The 21,367-nt window shown below is 38.6% G+C and overlaps 1 protein-coding gene across 1 annotated transcript in view; it reads right to left on the reverse strand.

The window, feature by feature from the left end:
- Positions 1 to 1,282: 1,282 nt before the first annotated feature.
- ADSS (adenylosuccinate synthase) overlaps positions 1,283 to 21,367 on the reverse strand; it is a 34,664-nt gene continuing 14,579 nt past the window's right edge. Inside the window, exons 2-12 of the mRNA XM_015559924.1 lie at positions 19,192 to 19,294; positions 18,308 to 18,376; positions 15,922 to 15,972; positions 12,071 to 12,137; positions 11,680 to 11,787; positions 10,391 to 10,472; positions 8,229 to 8,355; positions 6,639 to 6,793; positions 5,388 to 5,512; positions 3,767 to 3,864; positions 1,283 to 1,440 (exon numbers count right to left, since the gene is read on the reverse strand). Coding sequence (XP_015415410.1) covers positions 1,283 to 1,440; positions 3,767 to 3,864; positions 5,388 to 5,512; positions 6,639 to 6,793; positions 8,229 to 8,355; positions 10,391 to 10,472; positions 11,680 to 11,787; positions 12,071 to 12,137; positions 15,922 to 15,972; positions 18,308 to 18,376; positions 19,192 to 19,294 — 1,143 coding nt within the window. The remainder of the gene's footprint in view (positions 1,441 to 3,766; positions 3,865 to 5,387; positions 5,513 to 6,638; positions 6,794 to 8,228; positions 8,356 to 10,390; positions 10,473 to 11,679; positions 11,788 to 12,070; positions 12,138 to 15,921; positions 15,973 to 18,307; positions 18,377 to 19,191; positions 19,295 to 21,367) is intronic.

The raw sequence follows: 21,367 nt of genomic DNA on the forward strand, positions 1-21,367 counted from the left end.
CCTACACCAACATTTAACTGAGAGAGGAAAATAAAGTATAAGAATTGTATTAATTCATTTATAATGTTGAATCTGGGATGAAGAGACTCCTCCTCCCCCCACTTTTCTCATTGTCACCATTTAACTTTGCCCTAGGTGCCTTTCGTTACCTTTTGTTCCATTCTGGAGAAAATTGTGCCAATTTCTAAACCATTAGAACGTGCAGGTGAGATCCAGCACAGAGTAGTTTGCTTTAATGTTTCCTGTTTTAATGCACAATATTTACAATTCCTCAATTCCTAATCATTAGGATAAAAAATATTGGCCCAAATCAGCAGAGACCTAAAGAACCTTTGATTAAGTTCCTACTAGAAAAGATAAGCCCTTTTGATAAATGGATGATGCTAAGATGATACTGAAGTGTCACAGTACCTTTTATATCTCATAAAAGTAGAACTTTCCGGAAGAGAACACTGTGTTAACTAGCACAGCCTTAGGAATTGCCTATTGTATCAGCCTATGGGCATCTCTAATCATCTGCAGCTCTTGGGCAAATCTTATGAATTTTATAGAATCATTGTTAAATTCGTTGTTTATATTTCAAACAATGTTGACTCAGGGCAAGTTGACTGAATTTGACAAACTAGCAGGGGCAGGTAGCAATATGGAAAACATAATTCATGTTTGAGATGAAAAATCAGAATAGATTACATGGAGGATACTTCCCACCCACTTCACTTTCTGTCTCTCAGATCCCCATCAGTGCAAATAAAAGGGAAAAAGCAATGTGTTAAAACAAAGACTTCACATAACTAGTCACAGCCATAACTTGGTTATCCTAAATTACCTGGCCAGCTGACATTTCTTTATTCTTCTCTTACATTTGTTCCAACTAGAGTTCCTATATTCTGTACCTATTATTTTCTAATGTCTAGTCAGGAAACTCCTCCAATTCTCAATGGTGGTTTAACCCCAAATGAAAAACCACACACTATTTTTGGTGGTAATGCAGACACAAAAGGGTTATTTAAGAGGGAGAAGGACACAAGAATCAATGTCATAGGGTGAAAAGCAGACTAACAGAAGACAGGGTCAAAAATGGTGAGAGGAATCTATTGTCTTCAGGCACATGAAGGATTAAAGAAAGATAAATATATTTACTCTAAAGAATAAAATTATTTCTTCCTGGGCATCTATGCAAATCACAAGTGCTCTATGAATAATAATCTTTTATCCTAATTCAAAGGTAGACACAGTCAAGTCAAAAGTAGAGAAAGCAAAGACAGTTGTTCGTAAAATGTTTCTATTTACCTGGAATCTGAAGCTCATCTTCAATAAATCGAACGTAATTTTGTGCGTTAACTGGCAGCTCTTTAAACGTCCTTGCATTTGATATGTCTGTGTTCCATCCTGGAAGAGTCTTATATTGAACTTCAACTTTATTTAAGATCTCTTGGTTTGCTGAAAGTTAAAGAGCAAGTATATCAGTTCATGCTGAACACTGCCTATTGTCCAACAACTTTTTGGTATCTCATAGGTTCACAATCAATCTCTTATTAAAATCGCTGAAGCCAGATGCGTTTTGTAATTAGAAGTTTTTCAGAGTTTAGAAAGGAAAAACAGTGCATATGGGGTAGGGTTTTATAATCAAGCATATTTCTACAGCAACAAAGGATTATGCACTGTAAACAGATGGATTATTAGTTTCAATTCCATGATCTGTGGAATGTCCACAGGCTCCCAGAGAGAAGGCTACCCTTGTTCTCATCTGGGAAATCTCTTGCTTCTGTGACTGTGTGCCAAAGCTTCGGTGGAACCTCCTTCATTCGTCTCACCAAACCATTGTCTCTGCATCCCCTGGAGAGACTGAAACGGGACTAACGCCAGACCAGCTCTTTTGACCAGAGGTCGTGTGGTGGATGCCAAACTCTGTTCAGATTCCCCCTTCAGGACTGACACACGCATCCCCTCAGCTGTGGGAATATTGCCTGCGCACAGCTCCCTGGTCAGGATGTCCCCTGGGATGCCTTCTACCGAAGCGAGCTGCCCGTCTGGAGCAGCACACCTCCCAATGGCTTCCTATGCAAGGATGTCAAGGACCAGGCCACTTACCTTATTTTGGGAAAACTCCGAACCGTCATCCATGGGACCAGCTGAGGGCTTTTTATGTAACTACCTTGCAGTTCAACTTCGCCCTCTGCCTAAGCCTGCTTCTCTCTCTCTCCCAGACGTTGCTGCTCAGAGCACTTACGAACACACCACCCGCACGCAAATCTCTATATCAAGTCTGTTTCCCAAGGAATGCAATGTGTGAGGAAGAAGGCTCTAAAATGGGGTCTGGAGCTGGAGCGTGGCCACTTGCTGGCAGGGGGCCCATCAGTGGTGGCAGGCAGAGACGGGTAGTCTCTGGCATGTTGCAGTTATTGACTTTCATAGGAGGTGACTTGGGATGCCCTACTGGGGCACAGTACAGCGCTGGCAGGACCTGAAGCATTGAGAAATAAGCAAATGGGAACAGTGGATCGGATGGCTCTCGATGAACGCCAGTCATGAACTGGAGAAAGACGATGAAAGATTTAGTCTTTCATCAGCTTCAGGCAAGTGTGAAAGGCAGGACCTCGTGGGCAGCAGATTGTAAAGAGAATCTCATCTCCTACAGCAGAGGGCAGGAGAGCTGAGGCTCAGGCTCGGGCTCCGTCACACAGACAGAGTTCCAGAGAAAGGTGAGTTCTCCAACCCAGCAAACCTGCTGCGACAGGCCAGGGCCCTGTTTGGGGAAAAGTGGGACCCTGAGACTTTGGATGGGACACCGGAGCTGATGCACGGAGAAACCCTGAGTCCCTAGACTTGCTGGTGGCCTGCAGAATGGCCTACTACTTCTTGGGCTCTTCACATAACTGCACTAACAAAGCATAAAACCAGCCTAAATAAGGTCCAGATGACCAGCCAGTAATTTAATTGTCGCCTAAAACAAGAAGCAATACTCTTCAGAGGAAGATCACAGAATCTGAGTCTCTCAAATATATTCAGACATAGAAACAGTGATTCAGAATCAAGGGAAAGAATAGCCAAGAGAAACGAAACTATAGATGGCCCAGAGGTCAGACTAATAGACGATGACTTTACACGTTTCTAAGAACTTGCAGCTATCCTCAATTCCCACTGACTGGCCATTAGCAAGTCACAAAACCTACCAGCCCACCAAGCTTCACTGAGCTAGTCAACATTCCTTCATTTGGCATATCCCCAGTCTTATAGGATGGCTAAACAAATTAACAGTTCCTACTTCCGGAAGCTGGAAACATTTGCAGAGCTTCCTGAGTAACTGAAGAAATCATTTAACTAAAGGTATGTCAGAAAAAACACATTTCCTCAAGTAGGAAGTCTCCCTACATCCATCTACTTTAGACACAGATTAGAGGTTAGAGAAAATCATTTACGTGGCTTGAAGGACAAGGTGGGTTAATGTATTAAGGACCGGGCTATCCAGACAAGCAGGGCTCTTTTCTTCGACCCCAGATTTCATAAGGGACGGAGGAATGCCTACATAGATTAAGAAAGGTGAGATTCAGGAACAGCATAGCTGGGCTCAGAAATAACATGTTTCTTTCTTCATAATGCATAGCAACTATGAACAAATGCCAATAATAAGTGAATACACTTGCACTGTTCACAAGGGCATAATAACCATGTGGCTATATATCACAAATTATACAGAAAAGCTTTATGAAATTGCTCTACTATATTTACCTAAAAATATTATTTATACACAGCCTTAAAAATATACCTGGGAAATGAGGTATAATTTCACCATCTAACTTGTAAGCAACTCCAACTTTAATTTCTGTAAACGTGTCCAAAATATCCAATTTGGTAAGTGCCAACCTAATTTTGGAAGAAAAGACAATGTTAAAACAGCAAATTCTGAAAGGCTCTAACATCTAACATGATGAGGGAGTAAAGGAAAATTCATACAAAGCTAAAAAGCTCCACCCAGCCAGCGTGGCTCAGTGGTTGAGCGTCCACCCATGAACCAGAAGGTCAGGGTTTGATTCCCAGACAGGGCACATGCCCGGGTTGCAGGCTCAATCCTCAGTGTGGAAGAAATATGCAAGAGGCAGCCAATCAATGATTCTTTCATCATTGATGTTTCTATCTCTCTCTTCCTCTCTGAAATTAACAAAAACATATATTTTTTTAAAAAGCTAAAAGCTCCAAAGCAATTTTGAAAACTGATTAGGAATTTGTTTTAAAGCATGATACACATAAAACACAACAGGACAACATACTAATGAATTCTCCTCATAATAAAAAAATGACTTAATCTACTAGCAAGTTACTCTTCTAATAATGAAAATGGATTTTCTGATTGACCCACACCCTCTTGTTTAACTTTCTTATGATCAACACATATTTGTGGGCTGGCTGCCTGCGGTACGGGACACATTCTGTGGTCGTGGCACAGCAGAACTCTGTTCCACAGGGGTGACCACAAGATGCATGCATAGTCACACCTATGCCAGCAACCCTCATCTCCTCACTCTGGGCACAGTCCCCTCCACCCCTCCGGTCAGATACTGTGAATGGAGACTGAGGAAAACACGCCAAGGACTCTTCGTGATACATCAACATCCCCCCGAAAATGACTGGAAAACAGAGCTTTAAGGGGAAACTTGTGGAAATTAGATACAACACTAGGTTTGGGCAGGCAATACTATTATCTAGATGATTAAAAAGAAAAAAAGGCACAGAAGGAATAACGTGCCCAAGGTCACACAGCACAACGCACAGATCTGAGGTTTAAATCCAAAAGTCAGACGTCAATCAGGCCCATGGACAACATCACTGTTGTTGTACGTCCTCCGCTATGTATATGCTCCACCCTTCAACTCCTTATCTATCTACTCACCTGCCCACCTGAACTTCCCTCTAGACCAGTGTTGGCGAACCTTTTGAGCTTGGCGTGTCAGCATTTTGAAAAACCCTAACTTAACTCTGGTGCCGTGTCACATATAGAAATTTTTTGATATTTGCAACGATAGTAAGACAAAGACTTATATTTTTGATATTTATTTTATATATTTAAATGCCATTTACCAAAGAAAAATCAACCAAAAAAATGAGTTTGTGTCACAGGTTCGCCATCACTGCTCTATACTCATACACATGTAAGGGTATTATGATTCCTTCCTTCCAACCTTGGACGTCTAGAGGATCACCTGGGGTTCCTCTCCTTGCTTCCCTTCTCCTATATGTTGGTCCACTTCTAACTTGAACTAAAATTTCAGAGGTTAAAGAGAGAATTTTTTGTATTGGGGTACTGCCTCGAGCTTGCATTTCAAAAATGTAAACTGTGGTCATGAATTATCCTATTATTTCCTGAAATAAATGTTTCTAAAAAAACTCACGCAGTAAATCCGTTAATCATATGAGCATATTTAAGCAAAACGAGGTCCAACCAGCCACATCTTCTTTTCCTTCCAGTAGTCACACCGAACTCTCCACCTCTTGTCTGTAATAATTCTCCAACTTCCTAGGGGACAGAAAATAGAACTTTATAATTAGGATACCAATGCTGTCGATCTAGAACAAGTCTACTTAAGGTCATGTAACAACAAGTTAGAGTTTCTTTGAGATAAATATTTTCCAGAAAATAACTAAGTTGAAGATAGAATTCTATAGAGATGATGGATTTTATGTGAAGGAGGCATTATTTGGAATAGATCCAATTTTGGCTTCATTTTTCACCTTATTTTAAAACCAATATTTTTTTATGATGTCAGATAGATCACTTCCCCAAATTTAGGTTGATATATAAAAAGTATAAATGCTGCATATTAAAAACTAAGTTGTTATCTTAAAACAAACAAGCCAATTGTCTGAAGAACAACTATAGCTTCATGATTTTCCTGAAAACCCTAAGGCAAACTTGCAATAAGTACTTGTTGATATCACAATGCTCTTTTGAAGAGAATTAAGGTTGGAAACAATGCTCAAAGATCTAGGTTACACTTCCTACAACCTACTTTTCCCATCTCTGATCTATCTACTCCATAATTTACACTTTTCTGATTAAAGCCATCATGTCCTTACCTCTTATATTTTGACATTATTACAGTTACATATTTTAAAAATTTTTGCTCTGTCATGTTTGATTCCCAGCCCTGTTTGTGTGGCCTAAGGCAAGTAACTTTAGTTCTCTGTGCCTCAGTTTCCTACTGTGTACAGTGGGGAAGGAGCTGTTGTGAGGACCAAAGGGCTCATAGGTATAGGACACTTACACAGTGTCACCCCCATGCGAGTGTTGGCTATGAGCAGACAATGTCCAGAGATCACTTTCCTCACCCTTATCTCCTAATGAGCTTTTGGTGAAAGGCAGTTGTCATTTTTAACAACTTCCTCCGCCTCCACTATCTCAATGCCCTTCATAAACCCGCCTTCCTTCAGCCTTGCAATGACAATGACCTTTAAGTACCTCTAATAATCCCTCCTTTTTTGCTGCCACTAACAATAAACGTGTGCATACATTTTTTATAATGTTGCTCTGATCAGTCTTGCAAATTAAATGAAATGCATGGAAAATAAGAATTCATTAAGGGAAAAAGCATGAATTTTTCTTTTAAAACTTTCAGATTAGATTCCCTGAGAAAGAGGCTTACGTTGTCTTGCTCTGTAGGAAAGGCGCCGATACCAACTCTAGTTGTGTAAGCTTTCACAACCCCATACACTTCTCCAACATTCTGAGGGGGCATACCCAATCCAGTACAAACACCTCCAACTGTACAGTTTGAGGAGGTTACAAAAGGATAGGTTCCTAAAAATAGAAACAAATATTAAATATACACACACAGATACAAATTATTTCAAAACAGAATTACTATGACGATTCTGCACTGGATTATACTCTAGGTCTTTGACAGACCTGAATCTAATTGTAACCACCCTCCCCAAGCCTCAGTGGTTTGTTCCTGATTCCTCTGTTTGTGATGAGATAAGAGCATAGGTGGTCAGAGCTATGCCTGCTCAGCTCTGTAGGGTAGGTACTCACCTAATGGGCTGCTAAATAATGTAATGCCAAAACCCTGGTGTTAATCTCCCATGCAGACTTATAATCGATGTACTTGAACACTCTCCTGTTAGTTTAAAACAAATTTATTTTACTCCCTTTATTAAATAGGGTACAGCAGCAACCTGCAGTGACAACAGTATGCTAAAAACTGCATGGTATTTTAGCATTTTCCTACCTTTTGATGTCTATTCCAGGAATAATCCCAGAAATGACAAGAGTAAGCTAAGAGTGGTGTACCCCCACCCCAGATCCTGTTCATACTTAAAAACTATTCACTATGCTAATTAGACAGTCTGTTTTCTTTCCAGATTGGCTAGGCATATATATTAGGGTATCAAAAATGCCAATCTAATGCCCGGCTGGCGTGGCTCAGTAGTTGAGTGTTGACCTATGAACCAGGAGGTCATGGTTCCATTCCTGGTCAGGGCACATACCTGGGTTTCGGGCTCAACCTGGTGTGCAGGAGGCAGCCAATCAATGATTCTCTCTCATCGATATCTTTCTCTTTCTCTCTTCCTCTCTGAAAACACATATCCACTACATAGAAATGCACTTTCTTTAACTGGTTTACTTGGAGTCAAAAGCCAATGAAGGGTCAGTAAGAGCTGAGAACAATCAGACTTATCCTGAGTGATCATGTTTAGAAGGAAAGGCCAACTAATGGGGCAATAGTTTGAAGATGTTAAGTGTTAATTTTTTGAATATAGAGAAAATGTTCTAAATCCACTCAGTACCCCATACCCAGCGAGTTAATTAAGCAGACTTCATAGACTTTAGAATTTAATAACAATGTATATTAATCCCCGATATTGTTTTTAAAGCCTGAATTAAAGACAGAGATCCTTCCAAAGCATTCACCTGATCATCTCACAGTCCTACGGAAGTGAGCTCTAGAATTCAACCATGAACCAAATAATAAAATCACAGTTTACAGAATTTCAAACCTACTGACCCAATTAATTTGCTTTTTCTAATATATAACAAAACTTAATCTATGTATTGTGTTTTCCACAATAATCCTTACAAATAAAGATTAGTATAAGATGACAAACTTCCACTACTCCTGAATATGTATACAAGCTAACAGCCTTGTTTTAAAACCCCTTCATGCTAACATGAATTATTTATATCTTACGCACTTTAGGGCTCCGTCTAGCTCCCCCTGTCTTATCTCACTTACCAAAATCGATATCTAGAAGTGCCGCATTTGCACCTTCTACTAAGATTTTCTTTGGTGGTCCATGCAGGGCCTCATATAGAAAATACACTCCGTCTCTCACCATTGGTTTAATTCTTTCCATATAACCCTATACACAAAGACAAAAAACAATTTCAATGTATGCTAATAAGTGTACAATATAACCAATAGGAGTAAAAATCCCTGGACTTGACGACAGTGGAAACTGACAAATGCCAAGTAGAAAGGGGAAGGCGATGGTGCCCACGCTACTGCAGCACTGGGGCTACCAATGGTCTCCCATGCTGATTCCAAAAACCAGGAAAGAGATACTCGCTCAACAACAGCAGAGATACAATGACATTCACAGGTTAACCTCACTGCAAATAAGGTGACAGCCTTCCAAGTAGCCAAGTACTCACACTTCATAAACCAGCTTTCAAGAAAATGAAAAGAACTGAGTGTATTACAATTTTATACTTTGTGAAATATTTAATAATTTATGAGCCATATAACCCTGAGTTTTAAACCTTGCATCTCAAAATGTGATTCTCAAAATGTGATGAGGGCCACCAGCGACACTGCCAAGCATGCAAACATCAGTAATTGATTGCCAATGTTCTTCTTCCATTAGATTCAATTACAGGAAAATATCTCAGTGGTATTATTAGTAGACTACATCCAGTACTATTTTACACGTGAGCATTATAAAACTTTCTCAAAACATACTAAAGTTAATAATACTGCTTAATTTTAAAATTCCATTCAAAATATAGTATAAACAAGAGTTGCCCCACTGCCTAAACCTAGTTTCAACGATGTTTAAATATTTCGCCAGACTAGTATGGAGATTCCAACTTCCATTCATGAATTCACCGAAGTGTGCTCTACCCACTGATGAAACCATGGGCCCCTCTTGGCTCTAGTCTCCAATCTCACGCTTATTCCTATTTTAGTCCTTTTTTTGTGCCTAAAATGACCAACCCATCATCACATCCTTTGTTCCTTAAAGATCTGGTTCAACATCTATTACCTATTAAGAACCTTCTTACCCAATTCTGTTCATTATTATTCATCTATTTTTCATTCACATGGAATGTGTATAAAATAGAATTGAAAAGCCATATCCACACTTTAGTACATGAATATCTCCAAGTTGATAATATACATTTAAAATAATTGTTGCATGGCAGAATGAAAAGAAAATGGCAATCTATTCTAAGCAACCACCAATACACTGAAAAACAATTTAGATTGTTCCTTGGAGGTCTTTGATTTTTTTAGGAATTTAGTAAGGGGAGAGACGTAAGGTCTGCAACCGTTTTAGAATGGCACATGAGGTTGGCAAGCTTCTATTCAGTTCTGGAATGGATATTTATACTTACTTATAGAAGAGAAGGAATAACAATCAGATACATGGGAAGCAGCTTGAAATTCACCAAAAATTGTGGAGGAATGGAGGGGGGAGCGGATAGGAGACTTGACTACTGACTAATTCAGGCACCACGGACAACTAATAGCTGCCAACTGGCCCTAACCTTCGGCCAATGACCTTATTTGTCTCTGAAGAGATTGTCGCTGTCCGTTATCACTTCTAACTGAGCTGGTTAGCTTTCAGAGCTGTCTCACTTGTCCCTTTGTTCATTAGCCTCCACACGCTATGAGTGATTTTATATAATATAAATCTACTCTTTATTCAGCACAAAGTTATTCAGTAGTTTTTCATTCTCTCCAGAATAAAAGCTTATCTCCCATGTACGTCCTTGGCCAGAGCCACATAAGGCCAATATAAGACCCACGAGCTGGTCCCTACTTGTCTAACTTTATTTTCAGGTTGTTTACTCCTGTTCCCTGCTCCCCACTCACCATTTTGTTTCGTGTCATATGAGGTTATTCAAACACACCATTCCTCTTAGGCCTGCATGCTCTTAGATTTAAAGAGGACAAACACTTTGCTTTCCCAGTTCTTATCTATAATACTTCACACATACCTGTGTGGCACTTATCATACTATAAACTATTTTATGTATAACTTCGAAGTCTCCATATATTCTTTGTCCTTATACTTCCAGTTCCTAACACAAAGCTTGAATGACTGAAAGCTCTAGATGCCAATTTGGCAAACAAGTTTTTAAAAGGACATTAAAAAGGTCAGAAAGCATTACCTTGAGTTTTTGTAATTCACCTTCGATGTCTATTTCCAAAGTGGGGTATATAGATTTGTACTGGTTTGCTAGAACTTTGAACCTGAGAAATACAGAAAAATCAAGACATTAGCTCTCTTTCAAATATTCTGAGTAATATCATTTTATTAAAATGGTTTCTGTCAATGAGTGATCTAATAAATTAACCCACAAAATGAAGTTACATTCTGAAAAATAAAGTCTAATAAAGGAGATTAGTCATATGAATAAGTGATACACTGAAAATATTTTTTACTCAAGTTTAGGTATATGTAGGGGGAAAATAACTGAAATCTGTAACTAGAAGACTTATATCTGAATTATAATACTGTGTATAAAACAAAAGGGATAGCCAGTCAGTGTGGATGAATGGTTGAGCATTGACCTATGAACCAGGAGGTCAAGGATCAATTCCTGGTCAGGGCACACGCCCACGTTGTAGGTTCAATCTCCAGTGGGGGGCATGCAGGAGGCAGCCAATCAATGTTTCTCTCTCATCACTGATGTTTCTATCTTTCACTCCCTCTCTGAAATCAATAAAAATATATTTTAAAAGAAAATAAATAAAATAAAACAAAACAAAAGGGATGGTCTACATCAGTGATGGCGAACCTATGACACGCGTGTCAGAGGTGACACTCGAACTAATTTTTTTGGTTGATTTTTCTTTGTTAAATGGCATTTAAATATATAAAATAAATATCAAAAATATAAGTCTTTGTTTTACTATGGTTGCAAAGATCAAAAAATTTCTATATGTGGCACGGCACCAGAGTTAAGTTAGGGTTTTTCAAAATGCTGACACGCCGAGCTCAAAAGGTTCGCCATCACTGGTCTGCATGATGCTTTTAAAAGAGATGGAGGCAGACATGATCCATCAGCCTCTACTATCCCCAGTGGAGGTGCACTGACAGTGCGGACAAACCACTGACCGGAAATGGATAGAATCCATGATGCCTTTGATGTCACCTGTCATTAAATGCAACCAACTAACCCCCCCATCACGGAGTCACCATCTGGCTTTCCTTAAACATAATTTTGGTTTTGTCTTCTTGGGAGTGCTGCTATGATATCATCATGTTACTTGTCATAAAGTTAATCTGGCATTAAGGACCAATTAAAATGCAAGCAAAATAACTTTAATATTCTAAATAAAACAAACATGCCAACCACTATTCAAGGAGAACACTGATTTTACTAGTCTGCAATCTGAGTTTTAGAAATTCCAAAATTCCATTTGCTCTTTCCATTGTGAAACACAAGTTAGTTACCTCTCAGAGAAGCCATCGAAATCGGAAACCAGATCGCACATCCTGAGTCCACTCCGAGCAGCTTTGGAAGAATAAACGGGGCCGATGCCCTTTTTTGTGGTACCCAAACTTAAAAACAAACCAAAACAAGCGTTAAGTTAGACAAGATGCCATTCTTGTGGCCAGACAGGCTGCTTTCTGTTTATGCTGTTTCCTGTAAGTTTCTTTTCACAACCCTATTGATTTTCTCTGAAACCTAAACTAGCTATTTTAATGCTTATTTTTCTTCAGCCTACATTTGTATTATATAGAAGCTTATAGGGAACCTGCAGTTGGCCTAGAACTTAAGCATAAGGGTGTGGATATGCTTCACCTGCAGCAAAAACAAAAAACAAAGAAAAAAACCCCATACTTCTTTCCTGCTTGTTCTTGTCTCTGCTGTTCTTGGATGCCGTCAGCTGCTTGATGAAAATCAAACACTGCAGGGAAACAAAGCGAGAGCAGTTTTGTTGAAACAAAGATGATACAGCAAAGCAAACCATGTTGTATTTTAAATGACCGAAGCTATAAATGCCTTCAGTCGGACTTCAGTATGAGAAATTACGTACATTTTACGAAGCAGCAATAATGGTGGGAGTAAAGGTTCCAATGCCAACTGGTCTGTTAATATAAAAATAGGTCTGATCGACCATTCCTATTTATTGCAATCTATAGGATTTTAAAAATGAAGAGGGTAATTTTGGAACATCTACCCAACAATTCTTTTAAGCTCAGTTTACTAAGATATCTTCTTTTCTTCAAGTTCTGGGCTCCAGAAATCTAGGGATTGTTTTGACATCTCCCTCTCCCTCATTAGTCCCAATCCTCCCTCATCTTTCACCAAAACTGTGGCCTCCTAGTGAGTGTGCCTACTTCCTCTTGGACACCTCTAATTCATAATTTTTATGTAGCCAAAGCCAGCTTTCCAGGACACAAATATAATGTCACCATTCCTTTGCCTTAAAAAGTCAATGGCTTCCTATTGCTGAAAAAATGATATATCTGATGAAGGATTAACATCTAAAATATATAAAGAATAAAAATTTTTAAAAAGAACTCCTACAGCTCAACAGCAGAAAAATAAACAATCTGATGAAAACTGGGCAGAAGACCTGAACAGGCATTTCTCCAAAGAAAACGTACAGGTGGCCAACAGACATATGAAAAGGTGTTTTCATCACCAATCATCAGGAAAATGCAAATCAGGCCACATGAGCTATCACCTCACACCTGTGAGAAGGACTATCATCAAAAAGACAAATACCAAGTGCTGGTGAGGATGTGGAGATACGGGGACCTGCCCAGCTGGAGGAGTGTACACTGGTGCAGCCACTATGGAAAACAGTACAAAGGTTCCTCAAAAAACTAAACACAGAACTACCATAGGACCCAGCAATTCCATTTCTGGGCATTTCTCTGAAAAAAAAAAAAATCAAAAATGCTAATCCAAAATGATATATGCATCCTTATGTTCATTGCAGCATTATTTACAACAGCCAAGATAGAAAAGCAACCTAGGTGCCTATCAACAGATGAATGGATAAAGAAGATGGGGTATATGTGTACAATGGAATATTACTCAGCCATGAAAAAGAATAAAATCTTACCAACTACAACAACATGAATGGACCTAGAGTGTATTGTTCTAAGTGAAATAAGTCAGGCAGAGAAAGACAAAAATCATATGACTGCATTTTTTTTTTCACTTTCACATTTTATTTAAAGTGAACTTTTTTTTTTTTTTTTTTTTGCTTATGTGGAATCCGAAGGTCAAAACAAGCAAGCAAGCAAAACAAAACAGAAAGAAGCTCATATACGGAGACCAAACTGATGGTTGCCAGAGAAATTAGGTGAGAAGGTAAAGGAGATTAGGAGGTGCAAATTTCCAGTTATAAAAGTAAGTCACAGGGATGTACTGTATTGAGAATACAGTCAACAGTATTGTAATAACTGTACGGTGACACAGGGTTATTAGATTTGTCATGGTGATCACTTCATAAGTTATAAAGATGTTGAATCACTATGTGTACACCTGAACCAATATAATATTGTATGCCAGCTATACTTTAATAAAAAATTTACAAAACAAAACAAAAAAATAAAGTGTGCAATTTATTTATTATTTTTAATATATTTTTATTGATTTCAGAGAGGCAGGAAGAGGGAGAAGGAGAGAGAGACAGAAACATCAATGATGAGAGAGAATCACTGAGTGGCTGCCTCCTGCGCGCCCCATACTGGGATCAAGCCCGCAACCCGGGCGTGTGCCCTGACCGGGAATTGAGACATCACCTCCTGTTTCATAAGTCGACGTCCAACCACTAAGCCACAGCAGACAGGCTAAAATAACACATTTTAAAGCATACATATACATGGTGGGGCAAACATAGGTTTACAGTTGTGAGTAAATGAAACACAGTTTATTCTTGTATTATCATCAATTATTGTTATTTTTCCATATGGACAACTGTAAACCTACATTTGCCCCACCCTGTATTATTACACATATTATTACTAACATCTAACTTTCCTCCTCTACCTGAAAACTTTTCCTTTCAGGACATAAATTTATAAAAAAAGAAAAAATCATTACTAAAGAAATATAATAAAAATATAACATTAATTCGCATTTAAACCACACTACTTTCCAATTATTCTGGTCCTTTGGTCCGTTTGCACCACTATTTTCTTTGTTATTTCTAGTCTAAAGTAGCTAAGTAACTTGCTGAGCCACTGTACTATACCCAAGGATGCCAACTGTCATGTGACACACCCAGAACATCTATACGAGGAAGAAAGGCAGAGAATCCAGGCAGGGACACAAGTCACTCTTAACACAGTGTGACATCACTAGCATGCTTATATGTCCACCCATGGCCAAACTATCTGGTTATATACGTTAAGGCTATAATTTACTCCAAGGGCACACACTAGGAATCATCCTATTGTGCAATCCTACATTGTGGCGCTCAGGTTAAGATACTGAGTTCCACGCGGCAGCTGCCAGAGGACCATGAGAAAGTTCTGAAGATAAGCAGTGGCTTCCATCTTCTAACACAGAACCTCACTTATCCACAGGACAGAGGCAATGAACACAGAAAGCTACATGTAAAAACCATGAAGCGGAAAGAAGTTAACGAGGATGTAACAGAATATTCATGGTATCAGAATACGTACAAGGTAATAATTAGTGAGCGTAAGCAGATAAAAATAGTATAAAAGCAGTGAACAAAAATACATTTTTCATTACCTAAGAGACTGTCAGTATAAAAAAATATTAATAACACTACATTGGTTTCTTTATTAAAGCACTATAGTGATGATATATGGAAATATAAAACGAAATTACTAAGATAAGCTAATAACCAAAAGAATATGTTTTATATAGGTGACAGCTGAGAGTATGATTTTTTTAAGACCAGAAGCTTACAATAGCCAACAAAAATGACAGATTTACAGCTTCACTGCTTCCGCCCAAAAGGGTTTTAATTTGCTTTCTTGGCTGTACCTTAAGAACTTTGATGGGGCTGCCTCTTAAATGAAGGTCAATGTCAAAACTAGAGCAGCAACTGCCCCAGGAGAACTACATATTTAGGTAGAATTTAAGAATTCGATCACTCATATAAGTTTCTTACATGGCTTATAGTTCTTTCTCTTTCCTGGGTATTGTCTCTTAATTGTGTCACCGTTAATAAACAATTCTATCACTTCAGCAATAGGATGATAGGGAAACAAATCTCAAATTTATTGGTGGTGGCTGAATTAATTTTAGAATCCAGTTTGCTCTAAGCAATAGAAGAGAAGGCTGGTCTGAATAAAGGTTGAATCATTTAAAAAGCAGCATTATTACATTTGCGACACAAAGAGTCACTTGATTTGCCAGATGGTAGACCTACTTTTACGTGAGTATTAAGGTGTGGAAATAAATGCTCTCTGTATTTTGATATGCCTTATTTTTTAGTAGAATTAGAGAATCTCATGAAATATTGCTTATACTATTCATTTGACTAGCTAATTCTTCCTTCAGAAGTGGGTACATTTTAGACTAGCCCTTATAAAAAAACAAAAAAGAAGAAAAAAATTCATAAGACTTTATGTATTTGGAACCCAATTATTGCAATCCACCCAAATGAAGACAAAGTTGGTTACAGAATGCTTTGGTGTGATAAGTTTCTAGGAAAACGATAGTTAAAAATAAATGCATTATGCTTAGGTCCCCCTTACCAATATGCGCTCTGTCGGATATGATAAGCCTTTTTTCCCAGCCTTCCAGACCTAGAAGGAAGGGAGAAAATACATTTAACAGAACATTTTGTATAATAATTCTTTCATCTTAATTTCTTTAGAAACAGTGTTTAAAAGTGTTTTTCACTGAAGTAATCACTTTCATAGTTTTTCTTCTGCATAGGAAACATGTTTAACGAGAATTTTCTCACCTGTCATTCATTACATATACAAACTCATTCACACATTCTTTCTAAATGTTTTGCTCATAGAAGCTCCAAACACAGCCAGTTCTATCCACATAAAACACTTCTAGGAACCCAAACAGCAAATGGTAAAAAAAAAAAAAAAATGACATTTTTGTAGGAGTTGGGGGGAAGAGGAGTTAGTTGTAGAGCTGGGGGAGAATTGAGTAAACGGAGTTGCTAATCTTGGGGATGGCCCCCTTTCCCAAGACAATTATAAAAAAATGTGATTAAACAACATTATAAAATGTTCTCACTAATTCCTTCAAAGTATTACCAATTACTCTACTTAGTACACCGAACTGTAAATATATATCTCCCCATTTAACAGTGAATGCCTGAGGTTTCATAACATGGGCCAGTCATCCAATAAATGTTCAAAAAATTATTGAATGAGTAGGTAATAAAGGTATATAAATATTTTTTAATATTTTTATTTCAGAGAGGAAGGAAGAGGGAGAGAGAGAGAGAAACATTGATGAGAGAGAATCATTGATCAATTGCCTCCTGCACGCCCCACACTGGGGATCGAGCCTACAACCCAGGCATGTGCCCTGGCCAGGAATCAAACCGTGACCTCCTCATTCATAGTGACACTCAACCACTGGGCCACATTGGCTGGACAATAAATATATATTTTAAAGACAGTACACCTTTGTAGGTTATATACGTTTTAAGAATAAGCTACGTACCATACTCCAAACATTTTCAAAACTCATGTTAGATATTAAAAATTGTTCATTTTGATGATATCTAAGGATTTATTTTCAAATTATTCCTTATTGATTAGAGAGAAGGGCTTCTTGATAAGGTGCTATAAGCCAGAATAGGAAACCTTCCCCTCTACAGCTGGTTTTGACCTGAAAACATGCACTCTGAAGTTAGCTTAAGGAGTATTATAAAACATATATTACAAAGAAACTCAGAGCAGTGGATCCAGCTGGATTAGACAGGCCAGTGGGAGAAGAAAGTAGGGCGAAGCTTTCAGAGGACGGAGGAAAGCAGAGCGCAGCAGGGGAACCTCAGGCTGACCAATGAAAGAGCTGGCCCCAATACAGAGGCCAGAACCACAGGGAGGGCAACAGAGACGGCAGAGGCGGGGATCTGTGAAGCCAGACTGAGTTGTCTGAAACACTGGAGGACAGATTGCTACTTTTAAAGCTGAACAATGAACTTGAATGATGTAATAGAACTGGGTATTTCAAATTCGAGCTAAGCTAAAGAGAAACTCACTAATGATTTCCCCCAATTGTATATTATTTGCATTGCCAAGTTCCTCAAACCCTAGAAGGTAGCCAAGTTGACTTCCAAAAATCCAAAAGGGATTAGGAAAGACAGGAAATCAAGATGTTTTTAAGAAGATGGACGGATCCATAGCACAGAGGAGGATTTCTCTCATTTGGAAGGAGGGACCTCACAATCATCCTTTATCCCTGGGTTGTGGCAACCACGGAGCTAAAGTCTAGGAAACAAGACTGGCAGTGTGCACAGTGGCTTCGGTGGCTCCCTCACTGCCCTACGCTCATTTTTGGTTTGGGCAGAAGGATATGCTAACCTGAGTATAAACGACAAGATGAACTCACAGATTTCCTAGAGTTTTGCCAACAAGATACAGTAAGTAATTTTAGCTCCCTAAGGATAAAGTTTAATTTTTAAAATAACCAAGTCTTACACAATGACCTTATTATGTTTGTCATTTGTTTAAACATGGATTAGAATTGATAAAATTTAACGACGGAGATTAAACAACTTGTCCTCAATAACCTGCAACTTTAAAGTATAAGACAAAAATGTTAAGTGCCTGGCTTAGCCGGGATGGCTCAGCAGTTGAGCACTGACCTATGAACCAGGATATCATGGTTCAATTCCTGGTCAGGCCATACGCCCAGGTTGCAGGCTCAAGCCCCAGAGTGGAGTGTGCAAGAGGAAGCCAATCAGTGGTTCTCTCTCATCGCAGATGTTTCTATCCCTCCTCTCTCCCTCTTCCTTCCTCTCTGAAATCAATAAAAATATACTTTAAGAATATAAAAAATAAAAATAAATAAATGTTAAGTGGCTGGCATGAGATCCAAATAAAACTTTACCAAAAATAATAATAATAATAACTGGTTACCAAGCAAAGCAGACTCATTCTTTCATACCTTTTCCTTTTTTAACATTTTTTTCTGCTTCCTCAAATAATCCCGGTAGATGAATTACCACACCATTTCCTAAAGGAAAATAAACAAATTAATTCCAACCTTAAACATCTATACTTTATTAATACAGACATACATAATGATATTAAAATATAGACATCTACAATTACCCTTTATCTAGAACATAGGAGATTGAGGTACTTGAATTTACAGGACATTCTAATTTACCAAAGTGATATCACAGAAAGGATTCTAAGTTTTAGACAGTAGTATAATGTAAATAAACAAAAGAACATAAACACAGAATTAAAAAACACTAAAATTACACCCAATATAATTTAAAATTTCTTTGAAACAGTAAAACTGTTATTTTGGAAAAAAAAAAAACTAGTTATGTAGCTTTAGGCAAATTAAACCAGATCACAGTAGACTCTCTAGATCAATGTCTTTCAAATTGGGAATCACACTATTACTGTTAATAAAATCAATTTAGTGGGTTGTCATTAGCATTTTAAAAAATAAAAAACTAGAATAGAACATATCAGATTGCACTATATGTTCTAAGGGCTCAGAATCAATTTATAAAGCATAGATTTGTTTGCCTTATTGTGTCATGTTTGAAAAACTGATCTGATGACCTAATAGTTCTTTAGAGAATTAAGATTACCAATGAATACAGTTAAATGCAAAGCAATCATTCCAGAAAGTATTAGTGCTAAAAGATCTAAAAGAAATTGTAATATAGCCAAAGTTAGGTATATTCCAGAAGGTACCAAGGTCAAGATTAATCATTTGATTAGTGAAGGATGAAATCAGTTTGATAATGAAAAATGAACACTATTAGGAATTAGGGAGGAAAATTCTCAAGAGATTCATTCTATACTTACCAATGAATGCAGTAACATTTGGATTAATTATTCCACTGGGTAAAAGATGAAAATCATACTCCACGGAATCTACAACAACTGTGTGGCCGGCATTATTTCCTCCCTGAAACATATGATGGGAAATTGAACCTGACAATAAATATAACAAGTAATATATCTCCTTCCAAAGGAAATTAATGATTTCCTGCTAAAATGTCACTATCACTTAAGGAAACCCAAGCATTTGTCACAAAGACTAATTCTTTGGAGGATTTATAATAGTTTCGATCTCCTCTCTCCATTCCTCACTCCTGAAAACTGGAGAATTCAGGTTTCTGGAAGATGGGAAGACATGCCCTCTAAAAAGACCAAAAAAAAAAAAAAAGTGAAAAGACCACAGGGGACAATTCGTTTTTATTGTTTTGGGCACTCTCTATGTAGGACACGTAGTAATCTAATTAATTATCCATGGTATTCCAAAATAATCCCTAAAATAGAAAAGAGTAATCCATCCAGTTATCCTAACTTGATGTAAACATTCATACAACTCCCATGGTTCTAAGAGTGTCAAGCAACTTCGTGACCTGACATTTGTATTCTTACATGGACGTGTCAACTAGCAAATCTCCAAGTAACTACCTCAAATAGTGGCTATCCTGAGACTCAAACTTTTACATTTATAAGTCAGTCTTGTGGGTTTGGTTAGTAACAGATCCCCGGGATCTACTCATCTCTGGATAATGTAATACACTGGGTCAAAGGTCAAAGACCCTCTAAAGCTGGGAATCATACTGCCGACCCAGGGTGAAACTTCCCCTCTGTGAAGCTCAAGCCTAAACAGACAATTAAAGCACAATTTGAAGTCAAATGATAAAAATTAGGCACAAAGCAGACAATAGTAGGTGACCAGATAAATTTTCTAATTTCTAAGTTTAAAAAGAATGGAGAAAACACAAATCAATTAATTATAGCTTTAAACTTCTATACAATTTTTTTTTAATTTTAAAGTAAACCACATACTAGGAATATGTTTGCAACAAAAAGTTAGGCATTTTCATGGGACATTTTAAAAAATACCCATCAAAACAGTATCTCTGGAGAATGACTAGTCTAACTTGATCACAAGGCAATTTTTGCCAAAGTGAATGTTATTTACATTTTACTAAATCCTTACCAACCATGAGTTCAGAAAAATGGTCCTTCAAAAAAAAAGCCTATTTACACTGTTTGCACTGTACAAAGCAAAGAATCCCTGTTTGAAGGCTACTGTGTGTCATGTATGTTTAAAAACAAACAAAACACTTGACAGTGGTGACCTACAGTCTACAAGATGACAGGTGGGTGGCAAAACACAGGAAAACAGAAGCAGGAGTGTTAAGCAATACCTCCCTCACTGGATACCACCAGGGGTGCAGGTGAATACTTCTTACTATTTATTTTTAACAGGAAACATCTGCATGGGATACAAAGGCACAGAGATGCATAGTATTCCACCCGACCCTGCCCTAGTTCCCTGGACAAGGCAACCAGGTACCACAGGTTTTGTGTCCTCCCAGAGGTAATTTTGCAAATATGAACATATTTATATACTAGAGGCCCGGTGCACAAAATGTGTGCAGGGGTAGGGTCCCTACGCCTTGCCGATCAGGTTACCCGCCTCCCCGCCTCCTCCTTCCCTTGCTCCCTCAGTGCCCCACTGCTGCCACTGGTCACCCGCCATGTTCTGTGCCGCTCCCCGGTGGTCAGCACAAATCACAGTGAGCTACTGAACTCCCATTCTCCTGGTCAAACTCCCAAGGGAACCCTCTGCATATCAGCCTTTTATGTGTATAGACTAGAAGCCCGGTGCACAAAAATTTTTGCACGGGGGGTCGGGGGGCGGTGGGGGTCCCTCAGCCAGGCCTGTGCCCTCACGGTCTGGGACCCCTCAGGGGATGACCACCTGCTGGCTTAGGCCACTCCCCGGGGGATTGGGCCTAAGATGGCAATCAGACATCCTTCTGGCAGCCCGGCAGCCCTCAGGGGATGTCCACTTGCCAGCGGGGAGCAGGCCTAAACTGCAGTCAGACATCCTTAGCGCTGCTGAGGAGGCAGGAGAGGCTCCCACCACCACCACTGTGCTGGCAGCCATCAGCCTGGCTTGTGGCTGAACAGAGCTCCCCCTGTGGGAGCGCACTGACCACAAGGGAGGAGCTCC

The sequence above is a fragment of the Myotis davidii genome, unplaced genomic scaffold, assembly GCF_000327345.1.
Source record: "Myotis davidii unplaced genomic scaffold, ASM32734v1 scaffold754, whole genome shotgun sequence".
Lineage (NCBI taxonomy): Eukaryota > Metazoa > Chordata > Mammalia > Chiroptera > Vespertilionidae > Myotis > Myotis davidii.